Raw genomic sequence first — 27,875 nt, 5'->3', positions numbered from 1 at the left:
TGCTGTAGCCTCCATTTGGATAGTCTGGCCCCACTTTGGCTGGCATGGGACCTGCCGATAGGCCCCCTTGACTCTGTGGGCACTAGAGATATAGTCACAAAGAAAATCCACTTGGACATTTTCTTCCTGGAACCCATTTGTACAGAACAATTCCCTTTGGCCAGCAACAGACTTTAACTAGCCTCTTGACTCCCGTTCCACCTGGCTGGCTTTTAGCTGCTGCTGTCAATGAGGCTGGAGTTAGTTGCTCAGCAGAGCCAAGCCGTATTTTACTTGAGCAGCCTAGGAGATTGCTAGCACACTCCAGTGCTTCTGCTAGGGAGGGAACCCGGGTCTAATTCAGCTCGTGTTCGAGGACGTCTCTCCCCGTCCCCCTCCCCATGATGTCTTCTTGCACAGGGAATGTCAGACACCGTTCTGAATTCTCTTTCTTTGCTGGAGTCCTTGGTTTCTGGACAGTAGCTGGGAGAGTCTGTTCCCGTTCGGAGGACAAAAAGCTCTATCAAAATCCACTTTAAAAAACAAATCAGAGAAGGGAGAAGCAGCCTTGCATTTCATACCCCCTGCATGTGCAGGCCATGCCACTTCACAGCTAAGCCCATTGCCATGACTGATCAAGGTATACCACTTCCCCCCAGGAGCTAGACAAGTGCCCCTTATGCTTCGCATTGCAGATACTCACAGGACTGAGGCCAGGACTAGAAGTGCTGAAGCAGCAAAGTATGCCTGGCTGTTAATTCCTTGAACAGAGCTGAGATACTCTTCAGATCAAAGACCGTATTAACATTGCATGGCACACTGTGCAGGGTACAACAATGCAAGCATTTCCTTTGGCAGACATTCTTCTGTAGGAGGATGGGCTGTGGGCATAGGGCAGGCACCCACTGGCATGCTGGGGAACTGTATGGGGTCTGTGTCGCACGTGGGAGCGACCAGGAGGAATTGCAGCAAAGCCATCCAGAATCCCTCCAGGGGAGCACATGCCAGAGCAGGGGCCCCACCATGTTTTCAGGGAATGCACTGTGCTCTCCGCTCCACATCCGGCCAGTTTGAGGGAACGGGGGGACATTGCTTGGCCTTGCCTTATGCTGCCTGCACCCTTTCAGGCAGCTAATGCCCATGAAGGTGTGAGCTGAGGGCACAGACTATTTGCCCCAGGGAGATTCAGGCCAGCAGCCATACAGAGGACAAGAGCAGGGGCGTGAGTGCCTTGCACCCCACACAGGGGCACTGCCTTGGGGTCCCTGAGAGTAGCCAGGGGAGCAGCAATCACCAGTTTAGAAATTCCTTATCATGGCACTTCTCTTAGGTGGAGGCCCAGTCAGGCACTGACCATGTCTCTAGCCCTGGATTGCTCCTGGCACAATCTGTTCCTAACTTCCTTACGGCCTTGACAGTTCAAGGTACCCAGTCTGCCAGATCCCCTCTTGCCGGCTGCTGGGAGGATAGAAAATCTGCTTGTTTTCTGGGGAGAGGGAAGCTGTGGTGGTCTATGTTTTCCTGGCAGGCCCCCCAGGTTGCTAGGAGCATGTGCCTCAGCCGGCTACTGATCTCCCTGGCCTTGGATTAAAAGGGGACAACAGGTCTGAGGAGGCAGCGTTCAGGCCTGGCTCTGGATTAGGCTTAGGTAGGGGACATGGTTCAAACTGTGAAGTCTTGTGACCAGTCGTGGTGACATTTTGGAGCCAATTGCTAGACTCTCACTGTTTGGAGATGGCAGCCATTTTATCCCAAACCAGAGTCGGAAGATAGGCACTCGCACTCTTAGCGCCACCGCAGAACCAGACCCAGAGAGGTGGGTTTGCTCCCCCGGGACTCAAATCTGAACCTTGTCCCCTAAAACGTGCAGGGGTGGGGATATGAAATTCCAGTTTTGGCTCATCTCAAGTTTTAATGCTCTGGGCTGAATTCTCCGCTAAATTCACTGGTGCAGTCATCTACAATTGCTTTGCTTGGTGGAGGCAGCGGGGAATTTTTGTGCTCGTTAGAAATTATCCCATTGGCTCTATACAACCTGGAACTAGTATTTTTAAGCCCAAGCAGTAGGCTCTCTATAGATCACTTGGTAAACTGGGTGCCAGTGAACAATATGCATTTCAACATGACAGATGTAAAGCCCTACATCTAGGGACAAAGAACGTAGGCCACACTTACAGGATGGGGGACTCTGTCCTGGGAAGCAGGGACTCTGAACAAGATTTGGGGGTTGTAGTGGATAATCAGCTGAGCATGAGCTCCCGGTGTGATGCTGTGGCCTAAAGGGCTAATGTAGTCCTGGGATGAATAAACAGGAGAGTATCGAGGAGGAGCAGACAGGTTATTTTCCCTCTGTTTGGCACTGGTGCGACCGCTGCTGGAATCCCCTGTCCAGTTCTGGTGCCCACAATTCCAGAAGGACGTTGATAAATTGGAGAGGGGTCCGAGAAGAGCCATGAGAATGATTAAAGGATTAAAAACCTGCCTTGTAGCGATAGACTCAGGGAGCTCCATCTACTCAGGTTTTCGAAGAGAAGAGCAAGGCCTGGGTTGATCCAAGTCAGTAAGTACCTGATAACAAGGATGTCGGGTGAAAAGCCAGCCTGTCACAGGAATTAATGCTCCTTGATTTGTTACATTTTAACATTTAAATTATTTAAATGTAAACGTTGATTACTTGTATAGTATCACACGGAAGCAGACGATTCCTTAATTAACCTGAGCAGATTCTCAGACATTTGTAAAGTCACCCCGTCACAAATCCATCTGTGTAGGATGGGTTTCGCTTCAGAGCCCAATCCTGCTTCTGTTGAAGCCAATGGCAAAATTCCTATTGACCTTAATGGACACAGGACCAGGGCTTTGTTTTCGGGCCACATTCGACAGTCTATCCCTGCTCATGACAGCACTCAGGTACGTGCTTAGTCAAGCTGGTGGATTTAAGCATGTGTTTACCTGCTCTGCTGGCCTGGGGCCTTGGTGTCACCAGCCTAGCAACAGCAAAGAAGTTTGGCCTGGAAAGTCCTGGTGCTGATCCGAATGTGGGTAGATCAGACAAGAAAACAACCTGACTCAGAGACTCCGTGTTCACATCCGCACAGATCGTTTGAGCCTCAAAGAAAACCAACTTCCAGGACATTATGGACACAACTGGGCTCCTCTTCCTCTCTCTTTGCTACCTAAGCTTGTCGGTGTCGTTCACGGAACAGCTGCTACTGCATACTCATGACCCTGTAGAAAGATCTGTGGCTCAGGGCACCACGGACAGGGTATGGTTGCTGGTAACTGGCTGTGTCTACACTATATCATGGATAGCGCCGCCGCCGCACTGACGCACCTGGGCCGCGGCCGCACCTCTGGTGAAGACGCTCTACGCTGACGGGAGAGAGCCCTCCCGTCGGCTGAATCACTGCTCCCTCCCCCAGGGGGCGCTCTCCTGCCGGCATAGCGCTGTCCACACCGGCGCTTAGGTCAGTGTAACTCCCGGCGCTCGGGGGGCGGATTATTCAAATGACTTCTTATTACTGATTGGTTGATTATTACTTCAAGTTATACCAAAGTGATTTGTAATGTAGACGTAGCCTCGGAGTGTGGTGGTGGACCCCTCGCCCATATTGGTGGGCAGTTACTCACACACGGAGTCCCATTAAGAGAATGGAAATACTTGTGTGAGTCACTGGCCAGTGTGTGTAAGGGGATCACAGTGTGGCCTTCAAATGATGCTTGCTGCATAAGCTGCATTCTTATTTGTTTCTGGCTAAGATAGCAGGGCTGTAACACTTTGGGGAGACTCTTGTATTGGATCTGACATTCGTTTTATTTCAGTGCACAGATTGCAAATGATTCTTAATATATTCTTAACTAAATCATCCAGTAAAACACATGTTGACTCTTTAATTTAGGCAGAGGGAGTCAAAGCAGAACCCTTTGAAAATCACTCCGCTTTGGAAATAGCAGAACAGCTGACATTGTTGGATCACCTGGTCTTCAAGAAGATCCCATATGAGTAAGTACTGACCGTTCTCTGGCATTACACTTTGTCGCCTCTCCCAGCCGGACGGTTGCTGGTTGCGATGATCAGGTCTACAGCACGATGATACAGGCAGGATCCACCTGCAGCGTAGCAAAGCCTTGTACGGACTCCAGGACTGTTTCTAAATGCCCCTCGCTAGGGGCAGGGGAAGTAGCAGTGTTGGGGATGTGCCTGCGAGGTGGGTGGCCTAGGCAGATGAACACGCTCCCCTGCTGGCATCACGAAGGCAAAGCCTTGTCCTTCCCTAAGCGGGGCTCTCCCGTGGCTTTTCCAACCAGACCCCCACCCTGTACGTGCCCGCTGCTGTCAGCACAGCTCTGCCCTCTGTAAACTGGCTTCCCGTCTCCACCGCCAGATGCTGAAATGGGGAGTGAAGCAGTGAGTTTCCCATGAGCCAGCCCTGCCTCACCCGTCCCGGGGCTCAGGGTAGCCATGGAGCCGGTGGCACTTCTCCCGGTTTACCTGCGTATGCTACTAGGACACGGCCTGTGGTCCCCGCCCCTCCCAGAGTCACTGGTTTCTGGGCAGGCTGTGTCCCGGGCCAGCACCGATATCAAACCGGGCGCGGTTTGGCTGGTATCATTGTGCACGCACGGAGGGTGCCGTTTCGCAGAGCGCACTGCCCTGTCCCTGCCACCATCACCTTGCTCGTAGCGCTCGTGCGAGGTCGCACCGGTAGGGACAGTAGAGTTGCCAACTTTCTAATGGCACAAAACCGAACACCCCTGCCCCGCCCCTTCCCCTAGGCCCCGTCCAGGCCCCGCCCCTTTTCTGAGGCTCCGCCCCCACTCACTCCATCCCTCCTCCCTCTGTCCTTCTCTCCCCCCACCCTCGCTCACTCGCTCATTTTCACTGGGCTGGGGCAGGGGGTGAGGGCTCCGGCTGGGGATGCAGGCTCCATAGGCCAGAAATGAGGGGTTCGGGGTGCAGGAGGGGGCTGTGGGCTGGGGCAGGCCAGGGATGAGGGGTTTGGGGTACAGGAGGGGGCTACAAGCTGGGGGGTGGAGCCAAGGGGTTCAGAGTTTGGGACGCAGCTCTGGGCTGAGGCAGGGGGTTGGGGTGTGGGAGGGGGTACTGACTCTGGGCTGGGGGGTGCGGGCTCTGGGGTGGGGCCAAAAATGAGGGGTCCAGGGTGTGGGAGGGGGCTCCAGGCTATGGCAGGGGGTTGGAGTACAGGGGAGTGCGGGCTGTAGGGTCCAGGAGGGAGATTGGATATGAGAGGGGGCTTAAGGCTGGGACAGGGAGTTGGGGTACGGGAGGGGGCTCAGAAGGGGGTGGGGTAGGATGCAGGCTCTGGGAGGGAGTTTGGGTGCACAAGGGGGCTCAGGGCTGGGATGTGGTTGGGGTGCAGGAGGGGGTGCGGGCTCCGAGCGGTGCTTACTTCAGGGGGCTCCCCGGAAGCTGCAACATATCCTTCGGTGTAAGCAGAGGTGCAGCCAGGCAGCTCTGCGCGCTGCCTCCGCCCCCGCAGCTCCCATTGGCCGCACTTCCTGGCCAATGGGCGCTGCGGAGCCGATGCTCAGAGCAGGGGCAGCGCGTGGAGCCCCGCTGACTGTGCCTCCGCCTAGGAGCTGAGGGACATGTCGCTGCTTCCAGGAGCTGTGCGGAGCCAGGTAAGAAGCCTTCCCACCCTGCCAACCGGACTGTTAATGGCCCAGTCAGCAGTGCTGACTGGAGCCGGTAGGGTCCCTTTTCGACTGGGTGTTCTGGTCAAAAGCTGGACACCTGGCAACCCTAAGGGGCAGCCCCAGAAGTCCTGTATTCTAGGGATGCATGCGTCAGTGGTTTCTGCAGAGTAGCAAGACAATAGCCCTTGTCTCTCAAGAGCCCAGCTCATGCGTGACAGCTGTGGCTCCTCTGGTCTTGGCAATTCATGTGTCAAAGTTTTCTGTTATGCGGCAAAGATGGGGGTGGAGAGAGGGAGGGAGGGAGGGAGGCCGCCTGATTCCTTCCCCCTTGCAGATGCAGGAAATTAACCTTCTTCTAACAGAGAATCCCTCCTCAGTGCTCCAGGGATGACTTAGAGCCAGGGGGTCTCAACCTCTTTCTTTCCAAGGCCCCCCCCAACATGCTATAAAACTCCATGGCCCCCCTAGGTCACAACAACTGGTTTTCTACGTATAAAAGCCAGGGCCGGCGTTAGGGGGTAGCAAGCCGGGCAACTGCCACCATGCTACAGGGGCCCCCACGAAGCTACATTGCTCAGGCTTCAGCTTCAGCCCCGGGTAGCGGGACTCAGGGTCCCAGATGGCGGGGCTTCAACTTTCTGCTCTGGGCCCGTGAGTCTAACGCTGGCCCCGGACTCCTGGTTTAGAACCACTGACTTAGAGAACCCCAGTGTGTCTGGGGAGAACTTCCTTCCTAACCCTGCATGTGATGAGTTGTGAGAGAGTATCTCTGTCACCAAGCCTCTTCTATCATTTGTCCTGGGATACCGCTGAGGCTGACCATTGCCCAGTTTTTCTCTAAACGAAGGAAGGCAGCTTCTTCCTGTACATCCGGATGCTTCGTTCTGAAGGGTGAGAGCCCTCCTGGTGAGAACTCGTTCCCCAGGGTATTTCTTAGGCAGTGCAGGGTATGGGGAAGAGTCAGTGATCCAGGGAGATGCAATAGAATTGATCCTGGATTTTGTAATTTGCAGAGAGTTTTTTGGGCAAGGTTGGATGAAGCTTGAAAAGAATGAAAGGACTCCTTACATTATGAAGAATACTAAACACTTCAATGATGTAAGTACAGCGCAGGCAGGCAGGGATATCGTGGTGCAGGTGGTGTAGGAGGAGTCAAGGCTTGCGTTGCATACCCTACGTCTGAGATTTACTGACCCCATTTCTATGGTGATTTCCACAGTGGGAGACGAGGCTGAACGGAATCCCAGTACAATGTGCTGATCCAGTTCTCTTAGAATGGGCCAAACCAACCCCCAGACCCAACACAAGGGAGTGAGGGGGTAAAATCTGAATCCAAACTTCCCCCTAGTTCAGGTTGTTCAAATCTGGCCCATTGTACAGGGAGATCTGAGCTGAAAACCTGGGTCCAGGGTTTGGGTTTTGGACCCATCTCAGCATAAAATATGTCGGAACTGTGTTCTTACCCAGAGCAAAGTGAAATGGCCAGGGAAATACAAACTGAAGAGCATGGGCCACCATTTTCAATTTTGGACAGTTGAAGTTCAGCTCCTAGAGTGAAATCCTGACTCCCTTGGAGTCCCGGGCAAAACTCCCTATGACTTCAGGGCCCTGGATTTCCCCCCTAAATCTGTATCTGGATTCCTAAATCCGTGGCCTGCTTTCAAAGTGCTCGGCACCCGTCGCTCTGCCCTCTGAAAACGAGGCCTCTGCTCTAGGGGCTGATGTTTGAACATGTTGATCAGAGTGTTCCCCATATCCATCCGAAGGAGCCTGAGCTCCCTCTCTAAGACATGTATACCTCTGTACGGGCCAGCTGCAGGCCAGTCAGAAATGTTGATACAGGCACTTAAGTACGTGCTTACATTCCATTGACTTCAGAGTTAAAGTTAAGCATGTGCCTAGGTGCTCTGCCGAGGCAGGGAGTCTCTGAACGTTTTGTAAGTGGACTGCAGCTGGTCCATACATATGCTGCAGCTGGTCCATACATACGCTGCAGCTGGTCCATACATGTACTGTTAGTTGCTGTCTCTGTGAATTCCAGGAGGTGGCAATATTTAAATTCTCATCATGAATGAGATGCCAGAGTGGTGGATGTCTCAGAATGTGTTGCTGCAATAAAGCTACCATGCGGTTAGCACCTTCTGCTGGGAAAGTGCTTGCAGCAGAATCAGCCCTGTTCCTTCCTGTGGCTCTTGCTGAGAAGGACAGTAAAGGAGTGTCCGGGTAAAAGATCTGCAATGAATTATTAGTACAAGCCCTTCTATGAAAGTGTTCCTAACATGATGGATTGTAACCTTGATCTCCCTGCAGATCAGTAACCTGATAGCTTCTGAAATCCTCCGCAACGAGGATGTCAATGCCAGAGGGAGCGCCATTGAGAAGTGGGTGGCTGTGGCAGATATCTGCAGGTGTCTGCACAATTACAATGCAGTCCTGGAGATCACCTCCTCCCTGAACCGCAGTGCCATCTTCCGGCTCAAGAAAACGTGGCTCAAAGTATCCAAGCAGGTACGTAGTTATAGCCGTTCTTTACGACGTGTCTCGCTGTAGAGCCTGGGAGCCCATCCTGTCCCAGGACCTATTGTGTGAGGTGCTGTACCAACAGGATAGGATTGGAAAGAACTCGCAGCCAGAGGGAACAGGGGATAGGCTGGAGAATCGCACTGTCACCAGGAAAAGGCAGGTCTATGTGATCGGGGACTCTTTACTGAGAAGACTAGACAGGCCTGTAGCCAGAGCTGATCCAGAGAATAGAAGGGTGTGCTGTCTTCCAGGTGCTAAGATACGGGAGGTAGACCTGAGGTTGAAAAGGATCCTAAAGGGAGCAGGAAAGAATCCCCTAATTATCCTTCATGTGGGAACAAATGATATGGCTAGATTCTCGCTGGAAAGTATTAAGGGAGACTGTGCTAGGCTGGGGAAGACGCTTAAGGAAATCAAGGCGTAGGTGATCTTTAGTGGGATTCTGCCTGTTCCTAGAGAAGGGCAACAAAGGTGTGACAAGATCAACAGACAGCTCAGGCAGTGGTGCTAGAAGGAGGGCTTTGGGATCTATGGCCACTGGGAGGCATTCCTGGACAGAGGACAGTTCTCTTGGGATGGACTTCATCTGAGTAGGGAAGGAAATAGACTTCTAGGATAGAGGCTGGCACAACTGATTAAGAGATCTTTAAACTAGGAATTTGAGGGAGATGGTTGGGAGATGTCCAGGTAATCTCCACGCTGGATTTTAGCATTGAGAGGGAAGAAAACGAAGGGAAGAGCAGTGTGGATACCAGTCTAATAGGTTATTCTGGCAGTAGAATGACCGTGCCCAATAGGGTACAGAATGTGAGCGAGGCCAAACAGCAAAAATGAAGATGTTTGTACACCAACGCGAGGAGCCTGGGTAACAAAATGGAGGAACTAGAGCTCCTGGTGCAGGAAATGAAACCAGATATTCTAGGGAGAACAGAAACAGGGTGGAATAGTCGTCATGACTGGACTACGGGTATTGAAGGGGATGTGCTGTTTAGGAAAGACAGAAATAAAGGCAAAGGTGGTGGAGTAGCACTGTCTATCAATGATGAGGTAGAATGTAAAGAAGTAAGAAGCGATGGAATGGGTAAGACAGAGTCCGTCTGGGCAAAAATTACACTGGGGAAGAAAACTACCCTAGAGCCTCCCCTGGGATAGTGCTTGGGGTGTGCTAGAGACCGCCGGGATCTAATGTGGATATAGATAGAGTCCTCTTTAATATTTTTAATGAAGTAAATACTAATGGGAACTGCGTGATCATGGGAGACTTTAACTTCCCAGATACAGACTGGAGGACGAGTGCTAGTAATAATAATAGGGCTCAGATGTTCCTAGATGCGATAGCTGATGGATTCCTTCATCAAGTAGTTGCTGAACCGACTAGAGGGGATGCCATTTTAGATTTGGTTTTGGTGAGTAGTGAGGACCTCACAGAAGAAATGGTTGTAGGGGACAATCTTGGTTCAAGTGATCATGAGCTAATTCAGTTCAAACTGAATGGAAGGATAAACAAAAATAAATCTGTGACTAGGGTTTTTGATTTCAAAAGGGCTGACTTTCAAAAATTAAGGAAATTAGTTAGGGAAATGGATTGGACTGAAGGACTTGTGGATCTAAAGGCAGAGGAGGCCTGGGATTACTTCAAGTCAAAGCTGCAGAAGCTGTCGGAAGCCTGCATCCCAAGAAAGGGGGAAAAATTCATAGGCAGGAGTTGTAGACCAAGCTGGATGAGCAAGCATCTCAGAGAGGTGATTAAGAAAAAGCAGAAAGCATACAGGGAGTGGAAGATGGGAGGGATCAGCAAGGAAAGCTACCTTATTAAGGCCAGAACATGTAGGGATAAAGTGGGACAGGCAAAAAGTCAAGTAGAGTTGGACCTTGCAAAGGGAATTAAAACCAATAGTAAAAGGTTCTATAGCCATATAAATAAGAAGAAAACAAAGAAAGAAGTAGTGGGACCGCTAAACACTGAGGATGGAGTGGAGGTCAAGGATAATCTAGGCATGGCCCAGTATCTAAACAAATACTTTGCCTCAGTCTTTAATAAGGCTAAAGAGGATCTTAGGGATAATGGTAGCTTGACAAATGGGAATGAGGATATGGAGGTAGATATTACCATATCTGAGGTAGAAGCGAAACTCGAACAGCTTAATGGGACTAAATCGGGGGGCCCAGATAATCTTCATCCAAGAATATTAAAGGAACTGGCACATGAAATTGCAAGCCCATTAGCAAGAATTTTTAATGAATCTGTAAACTCAGGGGTTAGACCGTATGACTGGAGAATTGCTAACATAGTTCCTATTTTTAAGAAGGAAAAAAAAAGTGATCCAAGTAACTACAGGCCTGTTAGTTTGACATGTGTAGTATGCAAGGTCTTGGAAAAAATTTTGAAGGAGAAAGTACTTAAGGACATTGAGGTCAATGGTAAATGGGACAAAATACAACATGGTTTTACAAAAGGTAAATCGTGCCAAACCAACCTGATTTCCTTCTTCGAGAAAGTAACAGATTTTTTAGACAAAGGAAACACAGTGGATTTAATTTACCTAGATTTCAGTAAGGCGTTTAATACCGTGCCACATGTGGAATTATTAGTTAAATTGGAAAAGATGGGGATCAATATGAAAATTGAAAGGTGGATAAGGAATTGGTTAAAAGGGAAACTACAGCGGGTCCTACTGAAAGGTGAACTGTCAGGCTGGAGGGAGGTTACCAGTGGAGTTCCTCAGGGATCGGTTTTGGGACCAATCTTATTTAATCTTTTTATTACTGACCTCGGCACAAGAAGTGGGAGTCTGTGCTAATAAAGTTTGCGGATGATACAAAGCTGGGAGGTATTGCCAATTTAGAGAAGGACAGGGATATCATACAGGAAGATTTGGATGACCTTGTAAACTGGAGTAATAGTAATAGGATGAAATTTAATAGTGAGAAGTGTAAGGTTATGCATTTAGGGATTAATAACAAGAATTTTTGTTATAAGCTAGGGACACATCAATTAGAAGTAACGGAGGAGGAGAAGGACCTTGGATTTTTGGCTGATCATAGTATGACTATGAGCCACCAATGTGATATGGCCGTGAAAAAAGCTAATGCGGTCTTGGGATACATCAGGAGAGGTATTTCCAGTAGGGATAAGGAGGTTTTAGTACCATTATACAAGGCACTGGTGAGACCTCACCTGGAATACTGTGTGCAGTTCTGGTCTCCCATGTTTAAGAGGGATGAATTCAGACTGGAACAGGTGCAGAGAAGGGCTACTAGGATGATCCGAGGAATGGAAAACCTGTCTTATGAAAGGAGACTCAAGGAGCTTGGCTTGTTTAGCCTAACCAAAAGAAGGTTGAGGGGAGATATGATTGCTCTCTATAAATATATCCGAGGGATAAATACTGGAGAGGGAGAGGAATTATTTAAGCTCAGTACCAATGTGGACACAAGAACAAATGGATATAAACCAGTCATTGGGAAGTTTAGACTTGAAATTAGACAAAGGTTTCTGACCATTAGACGAGTGAAGTTTTGGAATAGCCTTCCAGGGGGAGCAGTGGGGGCAAAAGACCTATCTGGCTTTAAGATTAAACTCGATAAGTTTATGGAGGAGATGGTATGATGGGATAACATGATTTTGGTAATTCATTGATCTTTTAATATTCATGGTAAATAGGCCCAGTGGCCTGTAATGGGATGTTAGATGGGGTGGGATTTGAGTTACTACCGAAAATTCTTTCCTGGGTATCTGGCTGGTGAATCTTGTCCATATGCTCAGGGTGTAGCTGATCACCGTATTTGGGGTCGGGAAGGAATTTTCATCCAGGGCAGATTGGAAGAGGCCCTGGAGGTTTTTCGCCTTCCTCTGTAGCATGGGGCACGGGTCACTTGCTGGAGGATTCTCTGCTCTTTGAAATCTTTACACCACGATTTGAGGACTTCAATACCTCAGACATAGGTGAGAGGTTTTTTGCAGGAGTGGGTGGGTGAGATTCTGTGGCCTGTGTTGTACAGGAGGTCAGACTAGATGATCATAATGGTCCCTTCTGACTTTAGTATCTATGAATCTATGAACAGAACAGAAAGCCCCACGGAGCCGTGCTGAAGTGATTCTTCGTACGCATGGGGTGTGATGAAATGGTGTAGGGAGCCACTGGGGATATCTCCATTTGAATGGCCTAAAATGAACGCACACTAAAAACCCAGGGAGTAAAGAGATTAACCCTTTCAGATCATTGCAAACAGCCTAACTTCTGCATTATCGTCAGGTGACACTTCACCCCGGGGATTGTTCACCCCGCAGGAGTACACTTCTCAGGCACGAATGCTGCTTCACGGCTAATGCTGTAAGCCCAGTCATTTCAGTTGTGGAGTTGGAAAGTTACCGCTGTGGGTTAATGCGTTTGTGTTTGGAATGGGGGGAGGGGTTCCCAGGGGCAGGGGCATGTCTTGCCCTGGGATTTGCACAGTGACATGGCCACGGCAGGTCCTGCTCTCCTTGCTCTTCTAATGCAGTCTGGTGGGGGCACGCAGGAGTCAGCTCCATCGAGCCCCAGCAGTGGAGGAAGTTGGAGTGAACTGGGGATGTTTTACAGCATTTCAATGGCCATGGGGCCAGAATAGGCCCTTTCCTACCCAGCGCAGAGGGTGCAAATGGGGTTTGCATGCCCCATTTTCCTACAGGGCCAGGTTCTCCTGCCCGTACAGTGAGGAGTGCCCCGTCCCACAGCTAGCGTGAGTACGAGCGTGAGACTCCGGATCATGGCAGCGGTTTAGATCTGGTGAAGTCAGGCGCCATTTCTGGCCTGTTTCCTGGTCTTCCTCTCCTCAGTGTGTCTTTGCCAGCATTGACACCCCACTGGCAGTCAGCCGAGAGCCCTTCTCCGGGCTCAGGCACGTTGCTCTGATGGGGAGGTGAGAGCAGTCTTTTCGCACTTCGGGCTTGTTTCCATGCATTTATTGCTTGACCGGCCCTCAAAATGGCCGCCAGGGTTTGTGCACGGCACAGCGTCTGTTTGGCTGATTAGGCTTTGCATCCCCCTGAACGCTCCATATGAAAGGCGAAGGGACGAGCTCCCAAAGCGCCGGCTGCCAGGCGAATACCGGATTGCCTCTTAGGATGTGTCTGCATTGGAGCTGGGAGGCGTGATTCCCAGCTGGTGTAGACGCACCCACACTCGTTCTGCCTGAGCTAGCGCCTACAAATAGCAATGCAGCAGGGGAGCATGGGCGGTGGCTCGGACTAGCCATCCAAGAGCCTGCTCGGGGGAGCGGGTGGGCAGGTACTTGGGCAGCTCGCCCAAGCCGCCGTCCACACTGTCCCGGCAACGTGGCAGTTTGTGGGCGCTAGCTCAAGCACCCCCCTTGTAGACATACCTTTAAACAGCTCGGGTCCATTCACTGTCCCAGGCTGAAATCCTCATCCCTGCACACAGCTCTGGTACATGCATTAGGGCCAAGAGGACAGAGCTCTTCTCCCCAAATCCAGGCAGATCCACCCCGCGCCCCGCTCTCAGAACCTAAAGACCCCATGTGCTGGGGCGATCCCATATGGGCTCCTCAACGCCTGCGCCTCCTGCCGAGTGTGTGCACTGCGCTCAGGACCCTCCATGCCCACAGTGGGGAACGGGAGCAGGATATGTGCCTAGGGCAGGAGTCTTAACCCGTGGGCTGCAAACAAGGGTCCAGGGGTTGCAAGCACCCTGCCCTTCTCATGCTGCGTAATGGGGCAGTGGTTGTCCCAGCTAGATGGGAGGGGAGTCTTAGGATGGAAAAGGGGTCCCTGGTCACGAAAGAGGCCAAGAACCCTATCCCCCTAAGTCATTACATTGCATATCCTGCTGGCCCCTTTCTATCACAGGCCCATTCTGTGCAGGCAAGGTCTGCTTCTGTGTAAGTTGTCAGTTGCAGGAGCCTTTTGTTTCTTTGCACTGTGACTTGGGAATGACGTCTCTGCCCTGCCTGGGCTCAGGTGGGGAGTCCAGATGGACAAGTCAGCAGTGCAGTCTCCTGTCAGCTCCCTTTGCGCTGTCGATGTTGCATCAAGGGGCACCTCCTGCTTTCCCTGCTCTGTGGGTGCAGAGGACACTGACCAGGCTGAGAGGCAGGATATGGGGTGACCTCTCAGGAGGTCTGCCCCTCCGCGCACAGCTCTGAACATCTCAAACGAAGGCCCAAGCCCTTGACTGTCAAAGGTTTCAGAATCACTCTCACTTCTGCCCCAGGGGAAGGGTGCAGCTTTTCCCAGGGCCTTTTTCTAACTCCTACATGCTCTTAATTCCTTGCAGACGAAAGCTCTGATTGATAAGCTCCAAAGGCTGGTGTCGTCGGAGGGCCGGTTTAAGAATCTCCGAGAAGCTCTGAAAAAGTAAGTGACACGTGACTGTCATTGTGTGTTTGCTGTTGAAAGCCTGTTACACATGGTTTCCGACAGGCAGCTTGCCTGGGTTTGTCACAGGGCGTGTGTCCTCCTGAAACTCCCCGGGGACCCAGCCTCGTCCAGGGGCAGCTAACACAGGGCTGCCAGCCTCTGCAGATAAGACTGGGATGTCATTATGCCAATGCATGTGTTCCTGTTTCCTACACACAGCCCCCAAGTGAGAGAAACAGTCCCTGGAAAGGAGCTAAGATGACATCTGCAAAAGCCTTACTAAAAGCACCTCTGAAGGGCAGGAGCTAACGTCAAGGACAGGAAACATTTTTCCATAGATGCATGGAGTTGGTGGCCAGAAGCGACCACTAGATCATCTAGTCTGACCTCCTGTGTAACACAGGCCCTTACATTTCACCCGGTCACCCTGACTGGGCCCAGTAACTTGTGTTTGGCAAACGCATGTTCCAGAAAGGCTCCAGTATGGATTGGAAGCCATCAAGAGATAGAGAATCCACTGCTGGCATTGGGAGTTTGGTCCAAGAGTTAATCACCCTCCCTGTTGAACATTTGTGCCTAATTTCTGATTGAATTTGTCTGGCATCAGTTTCCAGCCATTGGTTCTGGCTCTGCCTTTCTCTGCGAGATTAAAGAGCTCTTTAGTACCCAGGATTTTCTCCCCATCAAAGTGCCGATACACCAGGCTCAAGTCGCTGCTTGCTCTTCTTTCTGATAAGCTAAACCCGTGGAGCTCCTTAAGTCTCTCACTGTCAGGCATTTTCTCCAGCCCTTGACAAATGTTTGTGGCTCTTCTCTGCACCCTCTCCAGTTTTTCAACATCGTTTTTAAAATGCGGACACCAGAGCTGGATGCGTTGTTCAGGTATCGGTCTCAACAATTAAACTCCCCTCTTTGCTCCTGCTCCTCCCCTGTTTATACGTCCAAGGATTGCATTAGCCTTTGTGCCACAGCATCACGCTGGGAGCTTGTGTTCAGTTCTTGTCCATTGTGACCCCTACATTCTTTTCAGAGTCCCTGCTCTGCCCTGACCCCATCATTATTTACCATTCCACCAGCCTTCGGGTCATCTGCACATTGTATTAGCAGTGATTCTATATTTACTTGCTGAATAGCATCAGGCCTAGAACCAATCCCTGCAAAGCGCCACTAGATGCATCCCCAGTGATGCCCCGTGGACAGCTATTTCTTGAGACCTGTCAGCTGGCCAGTTCTTCATCCATTTCACTTGTATTGTATTGATATGGTATAGCGTTGATTTTCATCAGAATGTAGTGAAGTGCTAAGTCCAGTGGCTGACAGAAGGTGGAGTGTATTACGTCTGCACACTTACCTTTATCAACCAAACTTGATTTCATTCTTTGATGAGATTACGAGTTTATTCGACAAGAACAATTTTTTGTAAAACCATGTTGATTGGCATTAATTATATTCCTATCCTTTGATTCTCTATTAATTGAATCTGGTACCAGCTTTTCCATTATTTTACCTGGGGTGAATGTCCGGCTAACCTGCCGTGTCATCCTGCTTGCCCTTGTTGAATATTGTCAGGACATGAGCACTCCTCAGGTCTGGAATTTCCCCCGTATTCCAAGATTTATTAAAAATGAACAGAAATGGGCCAGAGATCTCCTCAGCCTGCTCTTTTAAGTCTTGTTTGCAAGGTATGGGGGCTGCTGATTTAAAATGTTTATCCCCAGTAGATGATGTTTAATATCCTCCTCAGCTCTGCCACATACCTACACCAGCGACAGCATCACAGGACCTAACCAGATCAGCCCCACCATCACCGGTTCATTCACCTGCATGTCCACCAATGTAATCTACGCCATCACGTGCCAGCAATGCCCCTCTGCCGAGCGTGTCGGCCAAACTGGACCGTCCCTACATAAAAGGATAAATGGACACAAATCCGATATTAGGAACGGCAATATACAAAAACCTGCAGGAAAACACTTCAGCCTCGCTGGACACACAAGAGCAGATTTCAAGGTGGCCATCCTGCAGCCAAAACACGTCAGGGCCAGACTTCAAGGAGAAACTGCTGAGCTTCAGTTCATTTGCAAATTTGACCCCATCCACTCAGGATTAAACAGACTGTGACTGGCTCACCAACGACAAAAGCCATTTCTCCTCCCTTGGGTTCACACCTCAGCTGCTAGAAGAGGGCCTCATCCGCCTGATCGAACTAACCTCCTTATCCCGAGCCTGATTCTTGCTTGCATATTGATACCTGCCTCTGGGAATTTCCACTCCACGCATCCGACGAAGTGGGCATTCGCCCGCGAAAGCTCCTGCTGCAATCCGTCTGTTGTCTCTAAGGTGCCACAGGACTCTCTGCCGCTTCTACAATATCCTCCTCAGTTACTGGGGTAGACGCCGCTGGGTCTTCCACGGCGCTGTGCGTGCACTCAGCCCACCAACGGCAGAGCTTTGCCTGGCAGTGCCTGGCGGGGCGGCGTTCACCCCCTGGCCCTAGCCCCTCCCCTGGCTGTATAGGAGCAGCACCGCTCTGACCCCTGCTCCTCGGCTCCTCCTCACGGCCCGCGGCTAGCACCGGAGCTCTGCGTGGCGTTTCATCCCGTGTGTTCGGTCTCAGCTCTTGGGAGTCTTTGCCCCTAGATAATAGTCAGTAGTACCCTAGGTTAGTCTGGCGTTAGCGATTGGATGCCCTCACCAGGGTTCAAGTGCCGTCAGCCGTATGGGGGGCCTTCCCCAACAGTGATCGTCCCCGAGGCGCTCGCCGTGTCTACGTTACGGAACGGCGCTCCGTCTGCAAGGCGTTCCCCAGGAGGACTCGGGTGGAGCGAGACTTACGGCTGCAGCAGCAGCTCCTGGAGCAGTCACGAGGCTCGTTTCAGCACCGAGACCCTCGTCTGATCGGCAGCCGCCTTCGGAGCCGGCAAGGGATGCTGCGCTGCATGGGGGCCTGGGGTTCCCCCAAGAGGAAGAGGAGTTGTTCTCCCTCCTCCTGTGCAGCGAGGAAGACGTCCTATAAGACTAATTGGAAGCACAGCAGGGCTTGGGGAGACTCTCCTTTATCTCCTAACGAGGTGTGTGGACCCCATGCGGGATGGAGCAGGTCCATCGAACCACTCCCCAGTACCGCACGGAGACCAGTGAGAACCCGGACTGTTGACTCTCATTGCGGCCCTGGCTCAGTGCCAGTGACATCGGCAACGGCCCGACTGGCTCCATGCTGGTGGCAGGTCGGGCAGCATCAGACCTGCTTTGCCTCTCACTCCCTGACTCTCCACTGGGCCAGGAGTTTCCCGGTGCCGCTTCCTCCTTTGTTATGCCCTGGGCACCTTCTGGCCAGGTCGTAGAGCTGCCAGGTTCGTCCCCAGATGCTGGAATTGAGCCTGACACTGTGCCCGCACCGACAGCCCCCTCGACGCTGGTCACCCTGTGTCGCTGTCACTGCCCTGGCACCAGATCCCCCCGCTGAGCTCAGTACCGCCCTTCGGGCCTCTTCCAGTACTGGGCCAGAGTGCGTCTCGCTCATACCGCCAGTGCAGAGCCCCCGTTCCTCATCTGCACCGAGGCCGCCCCCATGCTGGGCTTCAGATGAGTCTGATTGTTTGCTCGCCCCATGAGGGCTGGCTCCCCGTGTCACCAGAGAATCTCCAGGACTTCTCGAGATCCAGCCCAGGGTCATTCTCTCCGTCGTCATCACCCGATAGGCACCAGACCATCCTCGGTACCAAGATCGGTGTCGTTCCCACAGTGGGGACAGGGGCTCCTGGTGCCTCGTGGCCATCAAAGCCTGCTCCATTTGCCCAGTGGCCCACCTTGTGCCTCAGTCCGAGAGGTCCCAGTCTTCGACCCGCTCCAGAGTGAGATCACTGGTCCCATTGGTGGCTCTTGTTCCCAAACCATGGCAGCTACAAGGGAGTGCTGAGCCTGTTCCCGCTGGGCCTGCAGGGTTGTCCCACCCGGAGCCAGTGGTTCAGAAACAGGATCCGTTTCTGGCATGGGAAACCACTTCTTTGTCCTCTCCGGACGCCTCTGCCATGCCAGGCTCCTTCCCTACCTTTGCCAGGTTGCCTCTTTCTTTCTTCAAATGTGGCTGAAGTGGATCTATCATCCAAACCATCATCCCTTGGACAGACTGCTCTGACTTCCGCTGCCGATCCTGGACGGCTCATGGCAATGTGTGACAGGGCATCCCCGTCGCTCGGTACCTGACGACCACAACAATTGTCACCTCTGGGGTTGCTGACAGTTCGAAGCCTGTGGTTGGAACAGGAAGTCTCTCTGCATATCAGCACCCTGCAGCTTCGTGCTAGCTCCCATGGCCATCCAGCCCTTCGAGATCATGTCAGGGACACGGTGGTGAACATCCTGATAGTCCATACCCCTGCAATGGATTATGTGAACAGATGGGGGAGCCCACTCCAGTGTGCTGGGTCAGGAGCAATCAGGCTCTGACCATTTTTCACCAGGGAAGACATTACCCCTGGGGCTGATCACTTTCCTGCTTAGCTTTTATTTGAAGATTGTGTCCAAAGTACATAACATAAGAATGGCCAGACTGGGTCAGACCAAAGGTCCATCTAGCCCAGTGTCCTGTCTTCCAACAGTGGCCAGTGGCAGGTGTCCCAGAGGGAAAGAACAGAACAGGGAATCATCAAGTGATCCATCCCCTGTCACCCATTCCCAGCTTCTGGCAAACAGAGGCTAGGGACACATCCCTGTCCGTGCTAGCTAACAGCCATTGATGGACCTACCCTCCATGAACTTATCTAGTGGTTTTTGAACCCTGTTATGGTCTTGGCCTTCACAACATCCTCTGGCAAGGAGTTCCTCAGGTTGGCTGTGTGTTGTGTGAAGAAATACTTCCTTTGGTTTGTTTTAAACTGCTGCCTACAGTATTCATTTCCTTTGGAGACCCCCTACTTCTTGTTATGAGAAGGAGTAAACAACACATCCTTATTTACTTTCTCCACACTAGTCCTGATTTTATAGACCTCAATCATATCCCCCCGTAGTCGTCTCTTTTCCAAGCTGAACAGTCCCAGTCTTATTAATCTCTCCTCATACAAAAGCTGTTCCACACCCCTAACCATTTTTGTTGCCCTTTTCTGAACCTTTTCCAATTCCAATATATCTTTTTTGAGATGGGGCGTCCACATCTGCACCCAGTATTCAAGCTGTGGGCATACTATGGATTTATATAGAGGCAATATGGTATTTTCTGTCTTATTATCTATTTATACAACAGTTGGAAAACCCCCCAGAAATTCTGATTTCTGCATTCTGTGCTGCTAAGGGGGTGGAGATAGGAGGAGGCGAGGGTCATTTTAACACTGATATTATTAGAAAAGAAGTTGTGAAAGTTCTTTCTAACCTTTTGCTAAAGCTCTCGTGGACTCAGGAAGGCGTCTGCTGGGGAGGGAGGACTCTGAACCTGCCCTTTTCTGCTCCCTACAAAGCATGTTCCCTTTAGTAGGGACCCTGTCCAGCACACCATTCACCACGAGACTCCAGTGGGGGCTAGGCATGAAAGTGTGCGTGGGACGAAAGGTCTGCAGGGACAGGCTGTAGACGTGCCATCTTCTTGCTGTTCGAGAAGAGCAGGAGGACCCAGAGGTGGATTGAGTAGATGGGCTTCTTTATTGCGGTGCTTGTTCCCCTCAACCCAATTGTCGAGTAAGCCCTGAGTTAATTACCTTGCGCTCTTTTATCTAAGTTAATAGGTAAATACCCACATTTACTACAATGCCCCCCACCCCTTTAGGTGATCATATAAACGTCCATCTAATGAATATTCCTAGCTATATACTGAATACAATTATACCCGCCCCTGTTTACAGCATTATGCATATTCTACAGACATTTTTACCTTGAAGATACATTTCTTTGCAGTAATTGTGGCCATAAGTTCCCTTACTCAGCAGTTCCCAGGGAAGGGAGTATCCTTTAGTCCCCCACATTCCTTATGCAGCTCCAGCGCTTATCAATCCTTAACAAGCAGAAGGGAAGGGAGAGGGGTAGCACTTTATCTATCAAGCCCAGAAACGGTGCTTGCCCGTGCTTCTAACCACTAATACTATGCCAGCACACCAGCAGTTTCCCAGGTCTCTGCTTAACCCTTACATATCCCAACATTTGCTTCCCAGAGAGAGGTGGTTTTTTTCTCAAAGCTGATTGAACAGTTTCTCTATAGCTTCTTTAAAAAACAAAAAGTATGATTATTTTTTTCCTTTTCTCTGATTTGCTTTTAAGTTGCGACCCACCCTGTGTTCCTTACCTGGGAATGTATCTGACCGACCTGGCATTCATAGAGGAGGGAACTCCAAATTATACTGAAGATGGCTTGGTGAACTTCTCCAAAATGAGAATGGTGAGTTCCACTTTGGGGTAACTTATCAAGGTGAAATAAAGGAGAGTTTGGTACAATCCAGGACCAGGCTTGTGGAGGACTGTAATTGGAGAGAGCCTCGTGGCAATTGCACCAAGACGTTGCTGTGTTCGTACTGCACCAGAGTCCGCGTCCGCGTTGCCCTGCCCCAGAACTCCGCTGAAGCCAGCTAGTGGCTGGAGGATGAGATGCAGGTCAGCACGGCCAGAGCGTTAAAGTCTGTGGTAGAGAAGTGCCTCTAGAGATAATGCCATTTGTTGGGGCCACATTCGCAGTGGGTGTAAAGCGGCATAGTTCCAATAAGGTCAGGGGAGCCACGCTGATTTACACCAGGTGAGAATGTGGCCCTATGTTCCCAGTTAGTTCTTGAATTTCTTACTGCTCTACAAATACCTGGAACTACGGGAGCTGAGTAAAACTGACGGCCTCGACAAACTCTCCCTTCAAGGCGAAGGTCTCAACCCCCCCACCCCCACCCCACATGGTGGCTTGTCAGCAGGGTTTGAACCCAGAACTTTCAGCTCCACATCACAGACTCCCATCACCTGAGCAGAAGGAATAACTTCCTTAACTGACCGACCGCCCCCCCCCCCCCCGCACCCCACAGATAAATGTTCTTGCAGATGAAAGGAACAAATATATTTTTAGGGAATAAAGAGAGACTTTTTCATTGAAGGCTAAATAATGTCGTGTTTCAAAATTACATTAATATACAGAATGATTCTCTCTCTCCGCCCCCTCCCCCATTTGTGTCTGGGATGGAGCATGAGGTATTTAGGGAAGTTTGATATTGGCAGCTGCAGTAATATAAGACATTACACTGTTTTATCTCTGGACAGATTTCCCACATCATTCGAGAGATCCGCCAGTTTCAGCAAACGTCCTACAAGATAGAACACCAAGCCAAGGTATGTTCTTCCACTTCGATCTTCACAGGCTCTCCATCCTGCTCTTCTCAACTGCTGCTGTAGCGGTCACAGCAAATCTGCTTTGCCTTTCCGACTGCTGCTCCAAAAAGGGTTTGATATTTTTAAACTAAATTTAAAATAGAAGAAACTAATTGGATCAGTTTCTGATGGTTCCCCGTGGAGAGCCTTCTGGAGCTGAGGGTGTGCAGGATGGGGTGTGTGGAGCAGAAGAAATGCTACATGGGCTCCCCACTGAGGGACTTGATGTCTTGCATTTCTAGAGCAGCTTTCATCCCCAGATGCTGGTCTGCAAATGTGCTATCCTGTCCTCAGGCATCTCTTCGCTCCACACTGCCCCTCTGGCCCGTATCACAGCACAGCAGCGTGGCAAGGGAGCACGTCTCATTTGCGGAGTAGGGTGGCCTGGGGATTCTTCTACCTTCCCCATTTCTGAGACACTCTCCTATTCTGCCCCAAGCCCCTCAAACCCTTTAAAATGGCACTTCTCTCTCTGTTCAGTGTGTGTTGAGAAATGTCAAACTCACTCGAGAGCCATGTGGTTTGGGGCTCTAGGCTCATGCTCCTCTGTCTCCTTCCTCTTTCTCTCCTCCCCTTGTTGGCCTGTTCCCCTTCTCACTTCTCTCAGCCAGCCTGAGAAACCAGAACAGCAGCCAAAGGCTGTAAACACTTCAGTCATGAGACCAGAGTCTCCCTTAAAGTACCAGCTCCTGTTTAAACCAGTGGGAGTGGTACATACTTATCTACAATGCAGTGCTTGTTCTTTGTGTGCTTTGTGGGGCATTTCATTTCTTAATGTTTTAACACTTCTAGGGCTTGACGCTCATTAGCTTCACTGGGGAGCAAGGTCAAGTCCCTACTTAATAATGATTTGACTCTGCAAGTTCAATTTCTTTTCCAGGTGACACAGTATTTACTGGACCAATCATTTGTAATGGATGAAGAAAGTCTTTATGAATCTTCTCTTCGAATAGAACCTAAACTGCCTACCTGAATGTAGAGCAGTGGCCGGCAGTTCGTCTGTACACATCCTATATCATACTGTACATACCTGTTTGTTTATGTTGGGCACCCTAGATTGACTTCCTCGTATGTGCTTCTCAACTAAAACAAAACTTCCTCTTGCTATTGGAACACAGTAGAACTTGACTAGAACTTCCTGCATTGTTTAAGGATTCATGCATAAAGCATTTTGTTTATGGCAGTCCCGGTTTATTTTAAACAATGTTATTTTTGTCATTTGGTCTTCTCAGGGGGTGGGGAAGAGTTGGGGTAGCAGGAGAAAAACAGCAAATACACAACAAACCACCGGCAGAGCTCCAGTCGCCTTTCCTTTCCACTCTAGACACTGCTGTTGTGTTGGACGCACAATCAGGGCACTCACCTCAGCATGTTTCACGTAATTATTGTAACTGAAGGACCCTTGCTCTGGAGTCAGGCAATTTAAAAAGATTCTCCTATAATGCAGTTTAAAACAATAATTATTGGTCAAGCAGGTGATCTAAATCATTATATCACTGAGCCAACTTTGAGGCAACAGACAATCTGTAATTCATCACATCTCCATTAACCTGCGCTCTGTTTCTATCCCACCATCCCATTGGCTGTTCTGGTAACACCAGATAGCAGGACTGAGCTGGATGAGGCCCTGTGCCTGTGTGGGGAAAGAGACATATGTGTAAATTACACAATCCTTCACTCTTGTTGGTTGCTGCCCAGAGTTCATTAAGAGTAGGGGAGAGACAATATATCTTTTAATATTTTAGCTGCATAACACTCATTACACGCTTCTGTGGATATGCTATAAATCTGTATACCTTGTGACAATTATTAGTAACACAATGTAGAATTAGGAAAAAATGACCAAGTGTTTTTATTACATATACTGTAATCCTGTCTAACCACCGTCTAGCAGGAATATAGTAATGTAGTGCTTATTCTGTGAATACTACCATGTATTTTTTACATTGTACAGTATATAAACACAGTTTAACTTTAAAGTGGCAGGCATGCTCCACTGTAACAAACAGAAAACTTTTGCTGTAAGCAATACCTAGTGGTATGAGAATTCTATTTCAAGCCCTAAAATATTTCAACTTACAGCTTGTTTGGAAAAATATTTCCATTTTTGTAAAAATATATGTTTCCTGATTACCTCTTGCTAATAAATCTATTCTATCTCAGGGTGAACAATGATTTAAGAATTTTTTTTCAGCCTTACTTAAATGATTGTTTGCTTTGCTGAAGGTTCCTTTAAATAACTCATATCAGTCACTCAATTTCTGTGATTAAATGATGTGAATGCAGGGTCGATCCAGATGTTGGGCCCAATCCTACAAGGTGCTGAGTGTGTTCAGCTCCCATTCATTTCTCTGGGAGCTAAAGGTGAGCGTGTTTACGCTAAGCAGAAAACAGGAAGTCCATTGGCACCCTCTTAACCTTTGACTCTGAGCTGCATATGAATGTGTGTGGCAAGAATGGAAAAGCATCAACAAGAGGAGCGAGGGGTCTCTGTGTTTTTATAGAATTTGTTTATTATCTTTCCTTGAAGATGGATGATCCTTTCCTTTCCTTTCCTTTCCTTTCCTTTCCTTTTTCCGTTCCTTTCCTTTCCTTTTTCCTTTCCTTTCCTTTCCTTTCCTTTTTCCTTTCCTTTCCTTTCCTTTTTCCTTTCCTTTCCTTTTTCCTTTCCTTTCCTTTCCTTTCCGTTCCTTTCCTTTCCTTTCCTTTCCTTTTCCTTTCCTTTTTCCTTTCCTTTCCTTTCCTTTCCTTTCCTTTCCTTTTTCCTTTCCTTTCCTTTCCTTTCCTTTCCTTTCCTTTCCTTTCCTTTCCTTTCCTTTTTCCGTTCCTTTCCTTTCCTCTTTCCTTTCCTTTCCTTTCCTTTCCTCTTTCCTTTCCTTTCCTTTTTCCTTTCCTTTCCTTTCCTTTCCTTTTTCCGTTCCTTTCCTTTCCTTTCCTTTCCTTTTTCCTTTCCTTTCCTTTCCTTTCCTTTCCTTTCCTTTCCTTTCCTTTTTCCTTTCCTTTCCTTTCCTTTCCTTTTTCCTTTCCTTTTTCCTTTCCGTTCCTTTCCTTTCCTCTTTCCTTTCCTTTCCTTTCCTTTTTCCTTTCCTTTCCTTTCCTTTTTCCTTTCCTTTCCTTTCCTTTCCTTTCCTTTCCTTTCCTTTCCTTTCCTTTCCTTTCCTTTCCTTTCCTTTCCTTTCCTTAAGAATCTGGTCTACGATCTAGAATTTGTTCCAACAGATGCTCTGAGATACTCATTTCTTTCCAGGCCTTTGAAAAGAGTGATTTCCTCCTGGAACTGATAATACTGCATGTCTCCTTCCACTCCTCCTCCTCCTCATGGGGGATGGTCTGAAAACAGTCTGGGCCCTTGCAGATGTACAGAGCAGAGCACGTGGGCCAGGTTCTTGTCTGACGTGGGTGTGTTGTTCCATTAAACTCAAGGTGAAACCCAGAGCAGAATTCTGGCCTGTGATCAGCAGAAACAAAGATCAGCACTCAGGTTAGTATCCACCTAACCATGTTCCCCTAGCATGTACCGAGTAAGGGCCAGGTCTGCTCTCCGGTGCATGCGCCCAGCTCCCTGTGGCATCAGCTGAAGTGTTGGATATTCAGTTGACAGCAGGTATTTAGAATCAGAATCCCTCTGAATACCAGGGAGAGGCATTGTAATAAAAACGGGAACAGTCATTGCCCTGCTAGCCAGTGTGGTGAGCTACCTGGAAGCTGGGCTAGCATTGCAGTTACCTGTCAAGACGTGGATCCTGGGCTGCAGCTAAGGGGGACACAGCTCAGCAGGAATGAGGTGCAAAGGGGGGTTTCAAACCCCTTTGCTCTCCCCTGGTCCTGGGTCCCTCACACCTGTCCCCCTGCATATATTAGAGCACAGTGTAGGCTGTGGTGCTGAAGTGGGAAATATCTGTATTACTGTTTGTGACGATGGGGCAGGCCTCCGAGTGTTTGGTGATGGTGGGTTACAGGAGACTACAACTGGGCATCCCACAGGAAATGAAACAATGGCAAAGATAAGACAGCCCGGGGTACGCACCTTCAAAGGAGCCATGCTAACAGTGGCTTGGCCATCAGTGGGGAAGAAATTACCTGTCTGGCTCCATCCAAGCTAGAGCCTGGGTTAAGCCTGGGATGAAAGGAAACCTAAAGCCTCAAAGACCCTAGAAAAATGGAGCTCAGGGAGGCTCCACAAGCGTGCCAATGCAAAGCTTTGTGCCACCCCACAGAGGGAGAGAGGTAGAAAGTGCAGTAGGAGCAGTCTGCTTCTCCTGGCTCAGAGCTGGAGTTAGCTGGGCCGAGGGGAAGGAATCCCCAGGCGTGCAGGGGCTTGTCTCTCTTCTCACCCTTTGTACCTTTGAGGAGTGAATCCACGACGACGTTTTGTTTGGAAGACGCGGGTTCTGTGTCCCTGCAAACAGGTGATGTCACAAGCTCCTGAGGGGAAACTGCCAGGTACAAAGGCTGCATGAGGCTATGGTGTAACCACAGTTGGGAGCCAGCCAGGGGCGCCGCAGCCCAGACTCAGTCTGCGAGTGGCTGGACCACGAGGCTCTGCCCAGAGCGAGGTGCAGGAAGCCAGGCTGGTCCCCTGAGGGTACGCTTCAGAGGGACTAAAGTAAGGTGTTAAGTCGCAGTTCGCCCTGTAGCTGTCACAGGCCCCAAGAAGCTGGTGAGCAAGATAGGGATTAGCAGGGGGCAGGTATATGTTAGGGGGAGGATGGTGGAGGGTTTCGGGCTGGTTTGCAGCAGCTGAGTATCTGGGCCTAATACCCAAATTGGCAGAAGGGAGGGAATCCATAATGGCAGATTTCAGAGTAGCAGCCGTGTTAGTCTGTACCGCAAAAAGAAAAGGAGGACGTGTTGGCACCTCAGAGACTAACCAATTTATTTGAGCATGAGCTTTCGTGAGCTACAGCTCTGCATTAGTGACTCCAGGGATCCTGGCAGGAAGAGGTCAGAGTGTTTGCGTATAAATCAAGCTGTATTTCCAACTGGCCTTTTATTATTATTAATTTGCATTTCAGTTCCATGTCGAGGTAGCAGTCGTGAATCAGGCCCCCCAGGGAGCTAGGTGCTGTGTAAATGCACACGCACACTACACAGACAGTCCTGGCCCTTATGGTCCCGAAGTCCTCACTCTCACACACTGCCCTTGGAGGTTTTTTGCCTGAAAAAGGCTTACAGATTTCAGGGAATGTGGCCTCTGGTGTTTCCCAGCTGCTGGGGTGTTTCTCAGGAATGAGGGGTGAGCCCGTGCTCTCATGACCGTGTGTCATCCCTGCTGAAACGACAGAGCCTAATTTTAATAAAAGGAGCCATAAGCGTCTCAAAGTCCACGAAGAGCTGCATGGAGCCCGGCCTGCGAACTTGGTTAATGATTCTATCGGCGCGCAACGAGGAGGGAGCCTCAACTGCAGGGTTAAGACTGGGCTGAACGGAGTAGCGAGGAAGGAAAGAAAAGAGGGATCTGGAGCCTCCCCTTCTGCAGCAGGAAATCTGGGCAGCAGCAATCAGGAGTGGAAGCTGCGCAGTGCTTCATTGCAGGGAGGCTCTTCAGTCTTTGGCCAGGGCTGAACCCTAATTCTCCCCCTTTTTCTGCCAAGGGGTCTAGACCCCAGCCCCAGAGGGAGGGTTACAGACCCAGGCCCGGATCTCCACCGGCAGCCCTGGGGACCTAGGAGGGCTGCAGGGCCCAGCTCCAGGCCAGGCCAAAAAACCGAGGAGTCCAGTGGCACCTTAAAGACGAAACAGGTTTATTGGGGCAGAAGCTTCTGTGGGTAAAAAACCCACTTCTTCAGCCACTCCTTCAGATGCATCCGTCTGAAGAAGTGGGTTTTTCACCCACAGAAGCTTCTGCCCCAATAAATCTGTTTCGTCTTTAAGGTGGCACCGGATGCCTGGGTTTTGCGGATACAGACTGACAGGGCTCCCCCCTACGTGATGCCAGGCCAGGGGCCTGACTATTCCCCCCTCCCCGCAGCTGCTCCTCCTCCTGCCCCCGTCCCCCGCCGCGCCCCGCCTCGCGGTGGCTGCCCCA

At 50.1% G+C, this 27,875-nt stretch overlaps 1 protein-coding gene across 2 annotated transcripts in view; it reads left to right on the top strand.

Moving 5' to 3' along the window:
- The window catches only part of RASGRF1 (Ras protein specific guanine nucleotide releasing factor 1), a 96,801-nt gene extending 72,793 nt beyond the window's left edge, over positions 1-24,008 (top strand). For both annotated transcript variants that reach the window (XM_073304567.2, XM_073304568.2), the window contains 7 exons: positions 3,879-3,982; positions 6,651-6,735; positions 7,948-8,145; positions 14,436-14,515; positions 20,765-20,882; positions 21,740-21,808; positions 22,728-24,008. In XM_073304567.2, coding sequence (XP_073160668.1) covers positions 3,879-3,982; positions 6,651-6,735; positions 7,948-8,145; positions 14,436-14,515; positions 20,765-20,882; positions 21,740-21,808; positions 22,728-22,820 — 747 coding nt within the window. In that variant the 3' untranslated portion in view covers positions 22,821-24,008. The remainder of the gene's footprint in view (positions 1-3,878; positions 3,983-6,650; positions 6,736-7,947; positions 8,146-14,435; positions 14,516-20,764; positions 20,883-21,739; positions 21,809-22,727) is intronic.
- Positions 24,009-27,875: the final 3,867 nt, after the last annotated feature.

This window comes from Lepidochelys kempii, chromosome 10 (genome assembly GCF_965140285.1).
Source record: "Lepidochelys kempii isolate rLepKem1 chromosome 10, rLepKem1.hap1, whole genome shotgun sequence".
Taxonomy (NCBI): Eukaryota; Metazoa; Chordata; order Testudines; family Cheloniidae; genus Lepidochelys; species Lepidochelys kempii.
Note: the sequence above shows the minus strand (reverse complement) of the source record. Positions and strands in the feature narration are given on the sequence as shown.